We start from the raw sequence: 21,463 nt of genomic DNA, 5'->3' as shown, positions 1-21,463 counted from the left end.
TTGCAATTTCAGCAATGGGGTTGCTAGGGTCCAAATTACCCTAACAACCATGCACTGAACATTTGAACAAGAGACTAGATAGAAATAGGAGTAATAAAATGTAGCAATAACAATACTTTTGCAGCCTTACAGAGAATTTGTTTGTTTTTTTTGGTTTTGTGGATGGGGTCTGGGACCTTCCATTTAAAAGCTGGAAAGAGTCAGAAGAAAAAAACGAAGGCCAGTTGAAAAGTTGCTTAGAACTGGCCATTCTATAACACACTAAAAGTTAACATAAAGGTTTAATCCTTGAATCCAGTGTCGTCCTGCGTTTTCAATGTACAGAGTTGATGACAGTATTGACCGTCCATGAGCTGTAATGTATCTCAGTGGAAATCTATGGAGGCCATTGGCAAGTTCAGAGGACCCACAATTCTGCGTAACTCCAGAGAGAACGTACGTTAACGTGCTCTAGAAGCGTTATGACAGTACCACACCCAGCGTCCCTCAGCTGCCAGGGGTCTGGAGGCCTCGGAGGGCCGGCTGCACATCCCCGCAGTATGATCACATTCATCCGCGTCCCACGCAGACAGGGAGAGCCGAGCGCGCGCTCGTTCTCTGGGAGCCAACCAGCTTGAGCGCGAGCTCTCGCGGAAGCGTCACGTGAGGGGCTGGATGCCTCGCTTGAGCCCACTCCACCCCCCGCCGGAGGCAACTCGGTGGTCTGAGCCCAGTTTAGGTGACAACAGTCGCAAAGCGGTGGGGAAGGTGCCATTAATCTGTGCGCTGGCGGGTGTATAGGCTACCGGGCGGAAGTGGCCCCGCTGCGTTCACTGGATCCCGGGGAAGGCGCACACTAACCTATCGCCTTGCACTTCCGCCAGCAACCCAGTGTGAGCGCGGAGGTATGTCTGCAGCTCCAAGTTCCCTCGGCCCAGTGACAGGAGGCGGCGAGGCGACACTGGCAGCCTGTAGTCCACCCCTGTTGTCCAGAGTGTCTGAGCTGTTCCCCTCTTTGTCGCCGCTCCCTCTCATGTCCGGGATACTGGGCCCAGTAGATGAGGCAGATTCCGTGGACGGACCGGAGTATGAAGAGGAGGAGGTGGAGATCCCACTCAGTGCGCCACCGACCAACCAGTGGGTACCCCAATATTCAGCACTACAATGTGGTGCCTCCTTAAATCGTCTTCTGTGCACTACCTTTCCTCTGCTTGCCCACTCACTTTTCTGTGTAACTTCTCTCCCAGACACCCCTATGAGATAATGCTCCCATATTTCTCTTTCCTTTCTGATGCCCTCTTTTCAAATTTTCCCACTTTATGTTTATCCAGCTACTCCTGCCCACATCCCCATGTACCAATGCCTCACTTTACCCCTCTCTCTCTCCTGTAACACTCTCACTCTCCTGTAATACTCTCTCTCTCCTATAATACTCTCTCTCTCTCTCCTGTAACACTCTCTCTCTCTCCTGTAATACTCTCTCTCTCTCCTGTAATACTCTCTCTCTCTCTCCTGTAATACTCTCTCTCTCTCTCCTGTAATACTCTCTCTCTCTCTCCTGTAATACTCTCTCTCTCTCTCCTGTAATACTCTCTCTCTCTCTCCTGTTATACTCTCTCTCTCTCTCTCTCTCTCCTATAATACTCTCTCCTATAATACTCTCTCCTATAATACTCTCTCCTATAATACTTTCTCCTATAATACTTTCATTCTCCTGTAATACTCTCTCCTATAATACTCTCTCCTATAATACTCTCTCCTATAATACTTTCATTCTCCTGTAATACTCTCTCCTGTAATACTCTCTCCTGTCATACTCTCTCCTGTCATACTCTCTCCTGTCATACTCTCTCCTGTCATACTCTCTCCTGTCATACTCTCACTCTCCTGTCATACTCTCACTCTCCTGTCATACTCTCACTCTCCTGTCATACTCTCACTCTCCTGTCATACTCTCACTCTCCTGTCATACTCTCACTCTCCTGTCATACTCTCACTCTCCTGTCATACTCTCTCTCTCTCCTGTCATACTCTCTCTCTCTCCTGTAATACTCTCTCTCTCTCCTGTAATACTCTCTCTCTCTCTCTCCTGTAATACTCTCTCTCCTGTAATACTCTCTCTCTCCTGTAATACTCTCACTCTCCTGTAATACTCTCACTCTCCTGTAATACTCTCACTCTCCTGTAATACTCTCACTCTCCTGTAATACTCTCTCTCTCCTGTAATACTCTTACTCTCCTGTAATACTCTCTCTCTCCTGTAATACTCTCTCTCTCTCTCCTGTAATACTCTCTCTCTCTCCTGTAATACTCTCTCTCTCTCCTGTAATACTCTCTCTCTCTCTCTCTCTCTCTCTCTCTCTCCTGTAATACTCTCTCTCTCTCCTGTAATACCCTCACTCTCCTGTAATACTCTCTCCTATAATACTCTCTCCTATAATACTCTCTCCTATAATACTCTCTCCTATAATACTCTCTCCTATAATACTTTCATTCTCCTGTAATACTCTCTCCTATAATACTCTCTCCTATAATACTCTCTCCTATAATACTCTCTCCTATAATACTTTCATTCTCCTGTAATACTCTCTCCTGTAATACTTTCACTCTCCTGTAATACTCTCTCCTGTCATACTCTCTCCTGTCATACTCTCTCCTGTCATACTCTCTCCTGTCATACTCTCTCCTGTCATACTCTCACTCTCCTGTAATACTCTCACTCTCCTGTAATACTCTCACTCTCCTGTAATACACTTACTCTCCTGTAATACTCTTACTCTCCTGTAATACTCTTACTCTCCTGTAATACTCTTACTCTCCTGTAATACTCTTACTCTCCTGTAATACTCTTACTCTCCTGTAATACTCTCACTCTCCTGTAATACTCTCACTCTCCTGTAATACTCTCACTCTCCTGTAATACTCTCTCTCTCCTGTAATACTCTCTCTCTCCTGTAATACTCTCTCTCTCCTGTAATACTCTCTCTCTCCTGTAATACTCTCTCTCTCCTGTAATACTCTCTCTCTCCTGTAATACTCTCTCTCTCCTGTAATACTCTCTCTCTCCTGTAATACTCTCTCTCTCCTGTAATACTCTCTCTCTCCTGTAATACTCTCTCTCTCCTGTAATACTCTCTCTCTCCTGTAATACTCTCTCTCTCCTGTAATACTCTCTCTCTCTCTCTCTTGTAATACTCTCACTCTCTTGTAATACTCTCACTCTCTTGTAATACTCTCACTCTCTTGTAATACTCTCACTCGCCTCTAATACTCTCACTCGCCTCTAATACTCTCACTCGCCTCTAATACTCTCACTCGCCTGTAATACTCTCACTCGCCTGTAATACTCTCACTCTCTTGTAAACTCACTCTTCCGGTAACACCACTCTCTCCCTTAAACAGCCTCCCTCCTGTAACACTCTCTCTCTCCTGTAACACTCTCTCTCTCCTGTAACACTCTCTCTCTCCTGTAACACACTCTCTCTCCTGTAACACACACTCTCACCTGTAACACACTCTCTCTCCTGTAACACTCTCTCTCTCCTGTAACACTCTCTCTCTCCTGTAACACTCTCTCTCTCCTGTAACACTCTCTCTCTCCTGTAACACACTCTCTCTCCTGTAACACTCTCTCTCTCCTGTAACACACTCTCTCTCCTGTAACACTCTCTCTTCCTGTACACTCTCTCTCTCCTGTAACACCCTCTCTCTCCTGTAACACTCTCTCTCTCCTGTAACACTCTCTCCTCCTGTAACACTCTCTCGTTAACACTCTCTCTCTCCTGTAACACTCTCTCTCTCCTGTAACACTCTCTCTCTCTCCTGTAACACTCTCTCTCTCTCCTGTAACACTCTCTCTCTCTCTCCTGTAACACTCTCTCTCTCTCTCTCTCTCTCCTGTAACACTCTCTCTCTCTCTCTCTCTCCTGTAACACTCTCTCTCTCTCCTGTAACCATCTCTCTCTCCTGTAACACTCTCTCTCTCTCCTGTAACACTCTCTCTCTCTCCTGTAACACACTCTCACTCTCCTGTTACACTCTCTCTCTCTCCTGTTACACTCTCTCTCTCTCCTGTTACACTCTCTCTCTCTCTCCTGTTACACTCTCTCTCTCTCCTGTTACACTCTCTCTCTCCTGTAACACTCTCTCTCCTATAATATTTCCCTCTCGCTCTCCAGTGATGCTTCCCTCTCGCTCTCCATGATGCTCTCCTCTCACTCTGATGCCTCCCTCTCACTCTCCTATGATGTTCTCGTATGATGCTTCCCTCTCACTCTGATGCCTTGCTCTCACTCTCCTATGATGCTTCCCTCTCACTCTCCTATGATGCTCTCGTTCTCCTATGATGCTTCCCTCTCACTCTGATGCTTCCCTCTCACTCTGATGCTTCCCTCTCACTCTGATGCTTCCCTCTCACTCTGATGCTTCCCTCTCACTCTCCTATGATGCTCTCACTCTCCTATGATGCTCTCACTCTCCTATGATTCTTCCCTCTCACTCTGATGCCTTGCTCTCACTCTCCTATGGTGCTTCCCTCTCACTCTCCTATGTTGCTCTCACTCTCCTATGGTGCTTCCCTCTCACTCTGATGCCTTGCTCTCACTCTCCTATGATGCTTCCCTCTCACTCTCCTATGTTGCTCTCACTCTCCTATGGTGCTTCCCTCTCACTCTCCTATGTTGCTCTCACTCTCCTATGGTGCTTCCCTCTCACTCTACTATGATGCTTTGGCCGCGGATGGGCCAAACAGAGGCTAAAGTTCAGCCTGAACCCGCCCGTGGCCTGAAGACGTCATGCAGAAGCTGGGCCAAACCCGCCTTCCCAGTGGCAAAAACTGCCGGCTTCGGGTCAGCCCGCACATCACTACCAGGCACCTTTTGCCCCGGGCAGTGGCGTTCTTCTGATGCAGAGGGTGGTGCTTCAAGGTGTCCCTTGTGGCACTATGGCTTTCCAAAATGACTATACGCTGAGCATGTGCCCAACCCACACTGGAGGCACCTGTTGTTGCAATCTAATTACAAATGTGTCTCAAGCTTTTCAAGCATCCTTTGCCTAATCTAAACAACCTTTATCATATTTGCCCATAACATTTTTCAAAATCACTCCCAGGCAGTGTACAAGTGTGTTACCAAAACACTTAAAGGAATAGTTCAGTGTGAAAATAAAAACTGGGTAAATAGACAGGCTGTGCAAAATATAAAATGTTTCTAATATAGTTAAGTTATCCAAAAATATAATATATAAAGGCTCTATAACTGAAGGGGGCCACATGGTACATATCTGTTCAGTGAGTTTGTAATTGATCCTCAGCATTCAGCTCAGATTCAAAAGCAACAGGTATGACCCATGTGGCCCCCCCTCAAGTCTCTGATTGGTTACTGCCTGGAAACCAAGAGAGCTTAAAAGTAGTGTTCTGACTGACATGTTATACATCAAATCACTCCAGCCTTTATACATTACATTTTTGACTAACTAACTATATTAGAAACATTTTTTATTTTGCACAGCCTATCTATTTACCCAGTTTTTAAATTTACACTGAACAATTCCTTTAAAACTTTTGCTGCTGGTAAAATGCAGAACATAAGTGCGTACACGTGCGTGTGTGGGTGGCTAAATGCTTATGCAATTCATTTCTCTCATGTTTACAGGCCAAAGTGAAAACGTATTATTCAGAGTACAGCATTTGAACGTGACTGGTCTGCCTTTATTTTAAATGACTCTTGGTTCTTGTAAACACCCACATTCAACTGCCATAATTCTCTTGTCACTCTACATCAGGCACTGAAACACTCTGGACCCTGAAGCACTGTGTCTGGGAAATTGACTGACTCCTGCACATCCATGCAGTAGTCACTCCCAATTTCAACATTGTAGCATATATAGCATTTGGCAAACTGTCTTATAGGCATTACTTCAAGTGTGATGCACATCAGTGGGACACCAACTCAATTGGATTGCAGTTTCGAAGAAGCAGTTTTCTCAACTTGGTCCATCCAAGGTGATCCAAGAGTCGCTGCCTTTCATTCATGGGAAATCACTTCACTTCAGCACACACAGCACTTCTTGAAAAAAGGGTTGTTCATCTTGGTTGAGTTGGCGTCAGATAGTTTACCAGAGATAAAGACCTTTCTTACTTTAGTTGTCATTTTTTTTTTTAAACTTTTTTCCATTTTTAAAGTTTAAAGTCCCTGTCTCTGGTGTTTCAGTCTGGCAGGTCAGTAATTCAGGTGCAGGCTCTAAACTGTTACAATTTAGTATTTGATATTAGCCACTATTGTATCAATTCTGACAGCCGCCTTTAAAGGAAAAGTAACACTAAAAAATGAAAGTGTTTTAAAAGAATGACAATATATTGTACCGGTGCCCTGCACTGGTAAAATGGGTGTGTTTTGCTTCAGGAAGACTACTATACTTTATATAAACAAGCTGCTGTGTAGCCATGGGGCAGCCATTCAAACCTGGAAAAGGAGAAAAGTCACAGGATACACAGAAGATAACAGATACTCTGTATTATACATGGGATTCGTCAGAACTTATCCTAAGTATGCAAATACAATTGCTGCCGTTAGGCAAAATAGTTTGGGCATACAATGGATTTTTGTTAATACAAACACAGAAAATAAGATGGCACACATTGGTAGATAATGTTTTTGTGTGGCTTTTAGAATTACTGAAAGGATGTGGTTTCTACCGCATGTTGCTATTGGGAGACTATGGGGCAGATTTACTAAAGAGTGATGTGAGTAGCGCTGGCGACGATTCGCCAGTGTTAGGTTTTTTAGGCACTTCGCAGATTTACTATTAGGCTAATTTTCGCTCTGGCAAATGGATGTTACTCTTAGATGCACATTTTACTGAAAGTCACCTCTTTCGCCAGACTTGCCTTTGGCAGCTTAGGCCAGACAAGTGCAATGTAGTACCACATACAGTACCACATTTCTCACCCACTTAATTCAATCTTGCCCACTCCCACACCTTGTGTATTACTCCCTTCCCTTTAGAGTGTATGCCTATGCATAGGGCCTTCCTCACCTTTTTGTACTGGTATTGATTGTGATGTATGTAACTCCATATATTCTATGTATATAATTCATGTGATTAAGTTGTATAATCACATTTACTTTATAGTGCTACGTAGGCGCTTTATAAATACAAGTTAATAATAATAATAATAATAATAATAGCAAATAAATCTCCTTTATTAATTCTCCTGTTACTTACATCATATTTTTTAGTGGAAAAAACGCTGGCCTCTTTTCCTTTTTTCAGAGTGATAGCCTGCAAAAGTCTTTAAAAAATGTTTTGGGTAACATATGGAACATAAACTATACAGTGGGCTCATGTGTAGGGCATTATAACAACTCTATTTTCTTTATCAAAGTTCCCTGGACTTGTGTAATGAAATGTATTCGCTGCAACATATACGTCCATTCAGCGTCATCCCGCCGTATGCAAATTAGTCTGAGCGAAGACCTCTAGTGAAGTTGTGCTATGCATAATTGAACGCTATCGCATCTTCGCTTTGATTGCCAAAGTAACGATAGTGAAAATTCGCGAGAGTTCTGCGCCCTGTACTCAATTCCGTATTTTAGTAAATTGTTTTTGTCTGAGCAAATTTTTGCCTGGTTAAGTGTATGATGGGTGCGAAACTGTCGCTGGCGAATTTTCGATGCTTAGTAAATTTACCCCTATATGTGTTTATCCCCCCTATGTTTTAAAGCCGCAAAACCTTCCCCAGTACTACCTGGCAACACAAACCAAAACTTTTTTGCACTTCATTCATTATGACTTTAATCTTTGTACAGCATCCTTCAAGCTTCATGTTTCTTAATGCTGCTTTTCAGCAACGTTCCCATGTACCACAAATACATTTAGCAATGTCATATATATATATATAGATAGATATATAGATATATAGATATATATATATATATATATATATATATATAGTATAAAAAAACACAGAATAACCAGGGGTTTGCATAACCGTTATATAACCAATTTTTTTACAACTCATTATGGGACAGAAAATAGGATCTATTTATTTATGTGGCTGTCACAAGCGATAAAAGATATCACATCAGACGTGAAGATTATCTTTCATTCAATACTAGTAGAAATAAAAAGATAAACAATGTATGTCTTAGAAGCAATCGATTTGGTTATGTTCCATTTAGTCTCTCCATTGGTTCATTCTTGACAATTTAGTACTGGTATGGGGCCTGTTCTCCAGAATGCTCTGGACCTGGGGTTTTCCGGATAAATGGTAATTTGGATCTTTATACCTGAAGTCTACTGGAAAACCATGTAAACCTTAAGTAAACCCAATAGGCTGGTTTTGCTTCCAACAAGGATTAATTATATCTTAGTTTGGATCAAGTACAATGTAGGAAATCATTTTTAGAAATTTGGATTTTTTGGATAACATTGAGTCTATGGGAGATGGCCTTTAAGTCGAAGTTTTTGGATAACAGATCCCATAGCTGTATTTACATTTGCCAATTGATTTTTTTTTTTTTGTTTGCTTTGTGAAGTCGGTGTGATTCTGTTTTGATATTGGATATTAAACACTTATTGGTGATTGGCTGCCTCCTGGACTGGTATTAAAGGAAAGGGAAAGTTTATCAAAATATAACCTGTTAAAAAGTAGCTTGTGAAATATGCATTTTTTTATATGCATTATATTTCAGTGATCATGAATATGAACTTAAAGGGATACTGTCATGGGAAAACATTTTTTTTCAAAATGAATTGGTTAAGCTGGGAAATTGACAATATGTCTAGCCCCATGTCAGATTTCAAAATTGAATATAAAAAAATCTGTTTGTTCTTTTGAGAAATGGATTTCAGTGCAGAAATGTTTGTCTTATATGAAGTAATTGCGTTTTCGACATTATTATTTTCAGGTGGTACCATGGAAAACTGGATAGAACTATTGCAGAGGATCGCCTTTATCAAGCTGGCAGGACTGGAAGCTATCTGATTAGAGAAAGTGATCGAAGACCAGGCTCATTTGTACTTTCCTTTCTTAGTAAAACAAACGTTGTTACACACTTTAGGTAAGTAAGAGGAAGAAGGCATGCCTTGAATTAAGAGTTTGTTTGTGAATGTTATGCTAAGCTATTGCTTTGCTGCTCTTTGTTCTTTCTGTTTTTTAAAATGCTAATAAAAACACTTGAAAAGAAAGAAAGAGTTTGTTTGTGGACAAGTTTGACTTACCTGCTTCTGCTGAGAGCCCTCATAGTTTTATATCAATACATTATGATTTTAAGGCTGTAATGCACTGGGCTCTAAGTGCCCTGACACTCCTCATACAGGTAGCTTCGGCTTTCTGAAGTTGCCTTGCAAGGAAACATTTGGAGTATTTGGAAAGCTAAAGCTGTTTGTATGGATGATTCAACCAGGGATAGGAAGGAGCACCCAAACTGCAGACTCTGCTGCAAAAAACTTTATTTTGTCACAACATGTTTTGGATCACCTGAATCTGAAACAGGTGCTCCTTCTTATCCCTGGTTGTTTTACACATTGATAATGGTCTGCTTGTGTGACCTTTACAAAAAGAGAGCACATTAACAGGAGAAACTTGCTGAACAATATTGAATTTATTCAGTTTGTATGGGTGATTCACTTTATTGCTAGTGGGAAAACATTCAGAGGTGTTTAGTTGTCCATGCTAGAGGAGATTAATTGTGGGGTGACTAAGCTCATCTGTCTGTGACATAAAAACTTTTTGTGTATAAATAGCCTGTAGCCAACTGCAGTATTAAGTTGTTTCAAAACATAATGGTTAATGGAGAGCCTACTGCCAAATGCTTTAAAAACCACAGCAAATGTGTGCAAAATCTAACTGTATGGCTTTCTTCATCTAACATTTATGTTTATGGTGAGCGTCTGCCTGTTTATCTATTTATATACTTTTGTGATCAAATCACTGCACATAAGATCAAAAGCTCCATCTATTTTTTTCTGACTAGATGTTTCCCCTTCATCCAGATTTCAGGCAATAATGTATGCCATTATGCTAAAAATCAGTATTTATTCAATCACAGATCTCATATGCAAATACAAAGCTTTGCAGTAAATATTCTGTGCCATTTGATTTCTTGTATATTGTTGCTCATTATTAGATTACAGGATCTGCCTTTTAGCATAATGTGTCACTCCATCCTTTGTTATATGTCCAGCCTAAAACAGTTGTTTACTCTGGTTACTTCATGGATGTAACTGACTTGAAATAGTCTGCCATTTGAAATTAACCTTTCCTATAGAATAATAAAAACATGAATATATGTGTCATTATATTTTAATTTTATATGAATTAAATATTAAATTTTTTTTTTGCAGGATAATTGCTATGTGTGGTGACTTCTATATTGGTGGAAGAAGATTTTCATCACTATCAGACCTTATCGGATACTATAGTCATGTATCATGTTTGCTGAAAGAAGAAAAGTTACTGTTTCCTGTTGCCCCACCAGAAGTTAGTAGTTCAGAATGTTTTTAAATGTTAAGAGCCTCTGAGACATGTTCTGTAAATTATACACATATATATATATATATATATATATATATATATATATATATATATATATATATATATATATATATATATATATATATATATATATATGGATTGGAAAAACCGCACACACAGGACTTGTATGAATGAAAGAAAAACAAAATTTTATTGCGACGTTTCGGCTCTGATACTAGAGCCTTCCTGAGGAAGGCTCTAGTATCAGAGCCGAAACGTCGCAATAAAATTTTGTTTTTCTTTCATTCATACAAGTCCTGTGTGTGCGGTTTTTCCAATCCTTATACACATTTTTCTTAAACCTGCACCCAGGCAGTTGGCCTCTGTTTGTATGAGTGCTCCAGTCCGAGGACGAATATATATATATATATATATATATATATATTTATATACACACACGAGCCATGAATATCATGTAAATTATATACTTATAATACACAAAAGCCATGAATATCTTGTAAATTATATCCTTATAAACGGTGAGTTCTGATGTCATTTCGGTCACATGACTCACTGAAATTTGTGTATTATAATAAAGTACCCCCAGTTGTAAAATATGAGGATATTAGTAGTTACCTCGGCGTTCCATGACCTGTATAAAAACACTCGGCCTTTGGCCTCGTGTTTTTATATGGTCATGAAACTACTTGGTAACTTATAATATCCTTATATTTTACAAGAGGGGGTACTTTATTCACTATATAATCTGAGCTTAGTGATGGTCATTTCTGTCACATGACTCACTGAAACTTGTGTATTAGAATAAATAAAATGCCCCCATTGCAAAATATGAGAATATTAGAAGTCACCTCGGAGTTCAATAACCTGTATAAAAACACTCGGACTTCGGCCTTGTGCTCTTACATTGTCATGGGACGCCTCGGTAATTTATAATATCCTTGTATTTTACAAGAAGGGTACGTTATTCACTACACTATATAAATCCACTTCTAAAAATCCCAGTGGGTGTTTTTTTTTTCAGTGGTAAATTCTCACATTTTGATACGTATTCCCCTAAGAGTAAAACTATCTGTGTCCTGTAGCTCCACAAAACAAAAGGTGCATCTCAGACATAAGTGGTGTGAGGATGAATCAGTTGCACTGTAAAATTTGAACAAACTTTGAAATTTTAAAAATGTAAGTTCAATAAGTGCTATGCCTGTAGCAGGAGAATAGAATGTAGCTTGAGAGGATATATATTAACCACGTTATCAGACACATACTTCATTAAGTCTTTTCTATATGTAGAGGTGCAGTTCTAGCATCCAATGTACTTGTAGCATTTACTGGACGGCTGTTTGAATGTCTATTGTGTTAATTGCTTCTCGGTTTCTAGACTTTGAACAAATATTTCACTTATTAAGAGATTATCCACACCTCTTAGTTCTATTTATTGTTTTGCCTTCATAGTTAACAGGAGATGCCTCTGCTTTACCTGGAGAATGGGCTAAATAATACTTATGTCCATGCACTTAAACTAAGGTGCAGATATAAGTTTGACTTGCCAGAACAATTTTTAACTAGTTCCACATTAGCTATATCTAAAAACTGTGTTATGTGTCATTGGGATATCAGATTATAATTTTATTTCAGATTATAATTATATTGATTAATCTGAAACACTGCCAAAATAAACCTCTTACTAGTTGATTAGGACATTTTTATTCCTGTTTTGCCCATTTAAAGCCCTAGGCTACAAAGGCTGCTTGGAGTAGAATGGACAACATACAGTTAATAAATAATACTATTCTTATGGGTTGTATTTGTGATCAGCAGGGTCTTTTCAGAATTGTCGTTATCAAAAGGATCTTTCCTGCTTGCAGGCATTTACACATTGTTTTGGTGAATAGGAAGTAGGGATGCACCGAATCCAGGATTCGGTTCGGGATTTGGCCAGGATTCGGCCTTTTTCAGCAGGATTTGGATTCGGCCGAATCCTTCTGCCAGGCCGAACAGAATCCGAACCCTAATTTGCATATGCAAATTAGGGGCGGGGAGAGAAATTGCTTGACTTTTTGTCAGAAAACAAGGAAGTAAAAAATGTTTTCCCCTTCCCACCCCTAATTTGCATATGCAAATTAGGGTTCGGATTCGGTTCGGTATTCGGCCGAATCTTTCGCAAAGGATTCGGGGGTTCGGCCGAATCCAAAATAGTGGATTCGGTGCATCCCTAATAGGAAGCTTGCTGTTAATCAAGCATTATTTTTTATTAAAATGTATTTATAAAGCATTAGATATTTTGCACTGTACAATAGATAGAACAATGTATACACTGGTTGATACAGTGGGTAGATGACCCAGCACAGTAGAGCTTACAAAAAAAACCCCACTGACAACAATACTTATTGGACAAAACCAGTGCGCAACAGAAATTTTAATTTTCATAACGGAGTGTGGCTGTTAAGAGCCTTTCAATTCCATTCTTGAAAGACCATATTGATCAAAATATATTGTGTATTTTGAACACTAACTTTCTACATCTTTACTAACAATGTACATGTTACGCTTCCTGTAAAAGTTTATTTCTTTTTTTTGTAGCCTGTTGAAGACAGGCGGAGAGTACGAGCAATCCTTCCTTACACTAAAGTGCCAGATACAGATGAAATCAGGTAATCTTTGCATAGTTTTGGTTAATTTTAAACAACAGTCTGTGTTTAAAATTCAAATATATTTTCTGAGGGAAAAAAGTAAAAAGACTTATCCACCTTCCATGCTTAACACATCAAAAACTTCCAGACAGCCATTTGGTTGCTTGTGCAATCTCTATATATATATATATATATATATATATATTATATATAATAGCAGAAAGCACTTATGGCAAACAAGCTTGTACAACAGCGTGGCAAAAGGTTTATTCCTCCATTTTCACATCTACACCTTTCGGTCCACAGAGGACCGTCATCAGGTTAGTGTGGAGAAGTGAATCACACCCATTTATATCCCCCATTACCAATCAGTGCAATGAATTAATTATTACATCATAGCCCTCTATTCTAATATTAACCCAGTCACTACCATTAAAGTGCCTATGTGCCATAATAAAAAATATATTCTTGTGACAGATAAAGTTCATATCATAGATTTGCCCTTCAGTTCCAATATAAACCAGCTTGATCCACATTGCTTGATCATCATCAGCAAGAAACGGCAGATACATATTCAGCCATTACATATAGCTTCAGCTAAACCATTATTGTACTAAAAAGGATTGGAATAAATACCATAGGACATCTCCATAAATTACTAACCTAACTCCTTAATATCAACTTATTACCTCATAAAGACTATCGTGCTGCTATTTCTTAATGCTGATGACATGGGTCAAACCCCAAATTAATCTATCTGAATCCATTCACCTAAAAAAACTCATTCATATTATACATCTACATTTCACAAAAATCAAAACCCCAAGTGAATCCAAAGTACAACCCTCTCAATACATATTAATCCCATATCACCTGAGCAGCTAAAAGTAATATCTCATTGGTGAATTAAAGTGTGATATCATAGCTCAAGACAAACTCACAATCCTTGTAAAATCTAATATAATCAACCCCTGTCAGACCAATAGCATAAAGACATATTCAATATGAAAACAATCAGTTTATGTACCCATAAATAGAGAACATAAATACCTTGTATCAGCCCCCAAAATTATTCTGCAACCAATCTTTGAGCAGACACAAAAAGGTCCACTTTTACAGCATATATGTCATTTTCAAAACCATCTAAACAATTGTCCAGGATCATAGAAAACAAGAGAGGGAGCACATCTCATTGAGCCTTATAATGGATATTGTATCCAAAGACCAAATCCATTTGGCTTGTTTTTTTGTAGCAAAATTTTAGCTCTATCCCCACCCCTCGATAGTGGGGGGATTTGATCAATCAAAATCGCTTGCAAAGAAGGGAGAAAATATCTGTGTCAAAAAGTGTCTAGCAAGCGGGATCTCGGATTTCCCAGAGGCCAATGCTAAACAAATTACAGATCTACGGTTATTTATACGGATCCAAAAAGAAGTTACACATTTACCCACGTAATATAGGCCACATGGGCACAAAATGCAGTAAATCACGTGATCTGAAATGCAAGTCAATCTGTAATGGATTTGGATTCTCTTACCTTTGTGAGGGTGAGGAAAAGTTCCACCAATTAATAGGCATCCAAAGGTTTTAAAACTCCCACAATGGAAACATCCTGGTTTGTCCCTTGACAACCAACTTTTGTCATTACCTCTCTTTAGATCATATATATATATATATATTGTAGATGCCCCTGCACATTGCATTCAGCTTTATACTTGTGCTGAACACTCCCTTCTCTATTTCATAGTAGAAGCAGAAAGGATATTTAAGGTAAAAATCAGAAATTTTACTTAAAACTTTGCTTTTGTTTCCATGTGCCTGTACATTTACTACTTGCTTCTCTGTGTGTCTGTGTAACAATGAGCTGTTAAATGAGTTGTGCAAAGTTGGACAGTACAGAATCCGCATCTCCGGAACTAAATGTGATCTTGATAACGAAAACCCAATTAAACAGTAAAAAACATTACACTTACTTATTGAGGAAAATTATCCAAAGCATTGTTTTGTCTACTTTTTTAGTAGGGTTCTCATTCTCTAAAATGAAAGACAGATCACATATTCAATTTTAAGCACCTCTGTACTTCTGAAAAACACGTTAGTTTGCAGAGTGCAGTTCTGATATTTAAAGAAGTAGGAGAATGGAAAGGCAAAATATATGGTTGGGAAATGATAATGGGATTGCTAGTGAAGGGAGAGCACATAGGGGTAATAGGGAAGTAATATTTAGTAGAGCATAAAATAATAATAGGGTAGGAATATTTAATAGAGCATAAAAGGTAAATAAAATATTAAGACATTATCAAAGGAGGGAAATGGACAGTAGAATGGGTAAGTGGGAAAAAGATGAGACACCTGGAAGGGAGAGTGGAAAGGAAAATATAAAAGAGGTAAAAAAAAATATGAATAGGAAAGTACAGTGGAAAGTGAAAGGAGGTGACAAAGCTTGAGACATATGCATGATAAAAGCATAACATGCTTTAAAATGAGGACAGAATGGGGAAAGCCAAGCTGGGACCAGGGTATAAAAGAGAGATCATAATACAGAAACAGAATTAGGAGGGAAGGACCATTTCCACTTGCATCTGCACTCAGGACCATAAGACACACATCTTTTACTGTGTCATTGGTTACTGCATTCTTTTTTTCCCTTATATTCAGAAACATACAGTACATTGGTGTAATGTAATAGATCTGGAGCGTAACTATAGAGGAAGCAGATCCTGCGAAGTATAGGGTCCCCATGATACCCTAATTTATATACAATTTCAGTGAATGTTGGTAAAACAGGTCAACCTCTAGACTTTTTGGTGGTCTGAAAAATAATTTGCTGTGAGGCCCAGTAATGTCTAGTTACACCACTGAAACATAAATTATTAAGTATATTTCCCAATTAAACTAGTGCATGTATTTGGTTTAAAGAGGTTTTTTATCTTCCACAGTTTTCAATTGCAAAAAAAATAATTTCAATTGCTTTCCATTTTTTATTTTTTTACTATTATTCCAAAGTTAAAGGGGTTGTTCACCTTCCAAACACTTTTTTCAGTTCAGTTGTTTTCAGATTGTTCCCCAGAAATAAACTTTTTTCTATTGCTTTCCGTTATTTGTTTTACAGTTTTATCAAAATCTGAGTTTAAAGTTGAATGTTCCTGTCTCTGGTGTTTGAGTCTGGCAGCTCAGTAATTCAGGCGCAGACTAAACGGTTACAATTTTTAGTTGATACATTTCTTAACAGTATCTCTGGCATATTAGCAACTATTGTATCAATTCTAACAGCTGCCTGTAATGAAACTCGGAGAGTCTGCTCAGCAGGGACAAAGATAAGAAATGTATCAACTAAGGGGCACATTTACTAAGCTCAAATGAAGGATTCAAAGTAAAAAAAACTTCGAATTTCTAAGTTTTTTTTGGGGTATTTCGACCATCGAATAGGCTACTACGACTTCGATTCGAATGATTCAAACTAAAAATCGTTGAACTATTCAACCATTCGATAGTCGGAGTACTGTCTCTTTAAAAAAAACTTCACCACTTTAAACCTACCGAGCTTCAATGTTAGCCTATGGGGACCTTCTTACCTTTTTTTAAAAGAAGGGAAATCCTTCGATCTCTGGATTAAAATCCTTCGAATTGTTTGATCGTCGATTTTTCGTTCGATCAAAGTATTTGCGGTAAATCCTTGGACTTCGATATTCGAAGTCGAAGGATTTTACTTCGAGGGTTAATTAATTGCAAATTGCAAAGTCTTTATTTCTGGTGATCTATCTGAAACCAACTAGTTGTTTGAAGGCGAACCACCCCTTTAAAGTTAAATGTTCCTGCCTCTGGTGTTTTAGTCTGGCAGCTCAGCAATCCAGGTGCAGATTCTGAACTGTTACAATTTGCTACATTAGTTGATACATTTCTCAGCAGCATCTGTAACATTAGCAACTATTGTAGCAATTATATCAGCCGCCTTCAATGAGGCCAAAGATAAGAAATGCATCAAGTCACATGTCATTTAGAAGTTTACAGAGTCTAAGACACCCCCCCCAACCAGAACTGCTCCAGAAAGGCATATGAAGATGAAAAGTTAAACTTTAATTATTAGAAAAACAGTCACAAATAGAAGATAGAAAGTAATTTTAAAAAAAAGTTGAAATGATAAAAAAGCTAAAGATGCTACAGTAGATTACTGAAATATCTATTTTAAAGATACTTTTTTCAGTCTTGAAAATATTGATAAACTAGACAAGAACTTTTAAGCTTTTTATGTGGAAACATGCTTACTTTGTGTATTGCTGGTTTATGCTATTGTGTATCTATGGTCAGGTTCTCTGCAATGTCCTGCCCTCCTTTTTTGGAATTGTGTTTTTTGCTGCTCTGCCTGTTTTACTGTTATTCATGAAGGTGTGTATGTATTCGGATATATTAGTGTTATATATCAAACATTTTATTCCTCTTACTGAAGGGAATGAAATGTAAAGCAAGTTTTTTATTTTTATGTTTACAAGCATTCAGTTGTATGTCACGAATGACTAAAGTTCTCCACTGCAAACGCTAAAATGTTCATGTTATGTTTGTTTGTTTTTTTTCAACAGGACATGCTAAATACACAGACGCTAATTTTTTTTTAATTTTCTCTTCTCCAGTTTCTTAAAAGGAGACATGTTTATAGTCCATAATGAATTAGAAGATGGATGGTTGTGGGTTACTAATCTACGGACTAATGAGCAGGGACTTATAGTTGAAGACTTGGTGAAAGAAGTGGTCAGTTTGCACTTTACTTTCATAACATAACATATATAATTTCAAATCATACATCTATTATTGTGCACCCACTATCCGTACAGTATGAACTGCATTAATTCTTGTAATCAGTGGTAACTTGTTAATTGTCTAATTTGTTCATCCAACTTTTAGATGTGCAGCTTGAGGTCTAGGTGTATATATATATATATATTAGACAGTAGTTGAAAAAATAATGTGGCAGTTTTTGCATGTAGTTAGTAAATCAACCAATTACATTGTAAATATTTTTATAAACATAATCAAACCCCTCTTTTGTACAGGTTTTTTTCCATGTTTAAAATTGAGCCTAGAAATTTAGCTAAACAAGTAAGCCATATTGTGCGAGAAATCTGTTTTCTTGAATGTTAACTGAGAAATGTAGATATAATTTCTCAATTCATTGTTCCAATTTACACTCAAGTAAAACCTATTGATAGGAATGTTATTAAAATAAGGCAATGCTTATAACTCTCATTTACCTTTCTGAATTATAATATATTGTACGTGTTATAAATAGAAATGATTGCTATAAGCTTGAATAATAAGCACTAGAATTCACAGTTTTACTAAAGAATGTAAATAAAATTTAAAGCAGTAATTATTTGTCCTATAACAGTCTGCAAACTGATTGTAATTATTACTGACTGTAAATATCTTTCCTTTGGTTTCAATTTTAGGGGAGGGAAGAAGATCCGCATGAAGGCAAAATGTAAGTTTTAATAACTTAGTTATTTTTTTTTTCTCTCTAACAGGGGCTAGACCAGTAACATCAAATTTTTTAAAAAAAATAAAATTAGTTAGTATACTACGAAAAAAAGACCAACACATATCAAACTTTAAAATGCAAAGTCTTTATTAAGAAATAACTTCCTGAAACTCCTCTTGTGTTCCTCTTTAGAAAAGGCGACAGGGCGACGATCCATCGTACGGCGCTCAATTTGTCCTCCCTGGCTATCTCCTATAAGGATGGCAGGGAGGAGAAATCGAGCGCTGCACGATGGGTCACCCGATCGCCTTTTCTATACCAACGATTTTTTGTAACTTTTTTTTGATATTACTGGTCCTTTAACTTGTGTTCCAAATGCTGTTAAGAAGAAAGAAAGACTCAAATAATAGTACTCTGGCCATTCAAATTTAAAGCTAAATGTTAAAATTAGGGATGCACCGAATCCAGGATTCGGTTCGGGATTCGGCCAGGATTCAGGTTCGGCCGAATCCTGCTGCCCAGCCATTTTGAATCCTAATGTGCATATGCAAATTGGGGCCAGTGAAGGAAAATTGTGTGACTTTTTGTCACAAAACAAGGAAGTAAAAAATGCTTTCCACTTCCCACCCCTAATTTGCATATACAAATGAGGGTTCGGTATTAGGCCTAATCTTTAGCGAAGGATTCTGGGGTTCGGCCAAATCCAAAATAGTGGATTTGGTGCATCCCTAGTTACAGTTCCACAGTTCCACAGTTTTATTGGATTCCATACAGAAAATTTTTGGTCTTTGAAATAATATCCCAAGTTCACTAAAAGGCTAGAGTTAAATGACAATTCCAAACATTGGCCATGCTGCTCATTTAATGATAGCAGAGTAGTGCTTCCCGTATCTCTCGAGTCAGGCCCAGACTGGCAATCTGTGGGTTCTGGCGAATGCCAGAGGGGCTGCTATAAGTTGCCATAGACAATTACCATTTATTGGGCTGGTTGGGCCTCTGTGTAACTGAACTGCCAAGGCCTGTTTTGATTCTCAGTCTGGAATATTGTTTAATAAACGGCAGCCCCTGCGGTTGCCAATATATATATCATCATCATCATTGTCTATATGGGGAAAATGGAAGTAGATTGGGCAGGGGGACCATATGACATGGAGAAAAAAAAAGTATCTTCTCCATATGGTCACACCATTGAACAGCTCCAATCAGTAAGCATGTAATTAATTCTAAACATTAAATGAAATACTGAAATACCTCTCATCCTCTGCCGCTTGCCCCTGACTCTACTCTCATCTCAGCAAACTGCACTGTTTAAAGGAGAAGGAAAGCTACAGAGGCATTTTATTGGCAATAGATTAGCTGCAATAGTGCAAGCTAGAATGCTATATTTATTCTGTAGAATGTTTTACCATACCTGAGTAAAAAGCTCTAGAAACTCTGTTTGTTTAGGATAGGAGCTGCAGTATTAACATGGTGTGACATCACTTCCTGCCTGAGTCTCTCCCTGCTCTGGGATCTGATTACAGCAGAGAAGGGGGGGGAGGGGAAGAGGAGCAAACTGAGCATGCTCTTGCCCAGGGCAATGAGGTTTAAGCTGAAAACAGGAAGTCTGATACAGAAGCCCATGTGTACACAATAGAAGGAAAGAAATGCTGTGTTTCTTTTTGACAGGGGACTCAGAGCTGCACTACTTTGGGGGTTTACTGGTATATTTAGATGGACCTTTCTGATAAGGTTTACTTAGTTTTAACCTTTCCCCCAGCCTTGAAAATAGACCACCTGTTGTATCCAGTATTAGTAATAACTTTATTCCAACTAGGGATGCACCGAATCCCCCATGAAAGATTCGGCCGAATATTGAACCGAATCCGAACCCTAATTTGCATATGCAAATCAGGGGTGGGAAGGGGAAAACATTTTTTACTTCATTGTTTTCTGACAAAAAGTCACGTGATTTCTCTCATTGCCACTAATTTGCACATGCAAATTAGGGTTCGGGTTCGGCCGGGCAGAAGAATTAGGCCGAATCCTGCTGAAAAAGGCAGAATCGTGGATTCGGTGCATCCCTAATTCGAACAGAAAATAGTAATGCTTATAAGGTTTAACTTATGTCCCTAAAAAAAAAGGTAAAGAAACTTTAACTAGATGGTGGGATTATTTTTTTAAAACATTTTTCTATATCTTTTAGAGCCATTAGCATTAAAAATTTAAAGCACTTTACATGCATTAAAATATACCTTCACTGGTAAAAGCAATATGCATTTTCTGCAGAAACTCTAATACAGTTGCTTCCTTAGACCTGCTATTGATGTCAAGAGTTCTTGGTAATTTTTATATCTCCCTTAGGTTTAGATGTTCGCAAACATCTTACATCAAGATTGTAGCATAAGCCTGACCCACTGTAGCACCACTCCCAGTACGGCTCAAATGGAATCATTCATCAAAATAGTCATTTTGCAACTCACATACTACGCTATAGGCTAAACTACTTAAGTAATATAGTAGAAAGGTGCAGTGTATTAAAGTAGAAGGAAAGGTTAAAACTAAGTAAGCTTTATCAGAAAGGTCTATATGAATACACTAGTAACCCTCAAAGTAATGATGCTCAGCGTACTCTGTCAAAAGAAACACAGCATTTCATTCATTTTATTGTGTACTACACATGGGCTTCTGTATCACACCTCCAGGGCTTGGGCTTGGGCATGCTCAGTTTGCTCCTCTCCTCCTCCCTGCTGTAATCTGAGCTCAAAACTATGAGCACAGACAGAGACTCAGGCAGGAAGTGATGTCACAGCAAGCTAATATGGCAGTTGCTATCCTAAACAAACATATACAGTGTCTACAGCTGTTTGCCATATGGAAAAGCATTCTAAAGAATAAAAATGGTG

At 38.5% G+C, this 21,463-nt stretch overlaps 1 protein-coding gene across 6 annotated transcripts in view; it reads left to right on the top strand.

The window, feature by feature from the left end:
• Positions 1 to 265: 265 nt before the first annotated feature.
• Positions 266 to 21,463, top strand: part of rasa1.L (RAS p21 protein activator (GTPase activating protein) 1 L homeolog) — a 57,333-nt gene continuing 36,135 nt past the window's right edge. For 2 of the 6 annotated variants that reach the window (XM_041568560.1, XM_041568563.1), the window contains exons 1-6: positions 268 to 1,116; positions 8,889 to 9,041; positions 10,327 to 10,462; positions 13,055 to 13,125; positions 17,734 to 17,851; positions 18,550 to 18,581. In XM_041568560.1, coding sequence (XP_041424494.1) covers positions 887 to 1,116; positions 8,889 to 9,041; positions 10,327 to 10,462; positions 13,055 to 13,125; positions 17,734 to 17,851; positions 18,550 to 18,581 — 740 coding nt within the window. In that variant the 5' untranslated portion in view covers positions 268 to 886. Of the gene's footprint in view, positions 1,117 to 8,888; positions 9,042 to 10,326; positions 10,463 to 13,054; positions 13,126 to 14,852; positions 14,876 to 17,733; positions 17,852 to 18,549; positions 18,582 to 21,463 lie in introns of those variants that run through there. The other 4 variants (XM_041568565.1, XM_041568556.1, XM_018264760.2 and 1 more) reach the window with 4 other exon arrangements.

This window comes from Xenopus laevis, chromosome 1L (genome assembly GCF_017654675.1).
Source record: "Xenopus laevis strain J_2021 chromosome 1L, Xenopus_laevis_v10.1, whole genome shotgun sequence".
NCBI classification, from domain to species: Eukaryota; Metazoa; Chordata; class Amphibia; order Anura; family Pipidae; genus Xenopus; species Xenopus laevis.
Note: the sequence above shows the minus strand (reverse complement) of the source record. Positions and strands in the feature narration are given on the sequence as shown.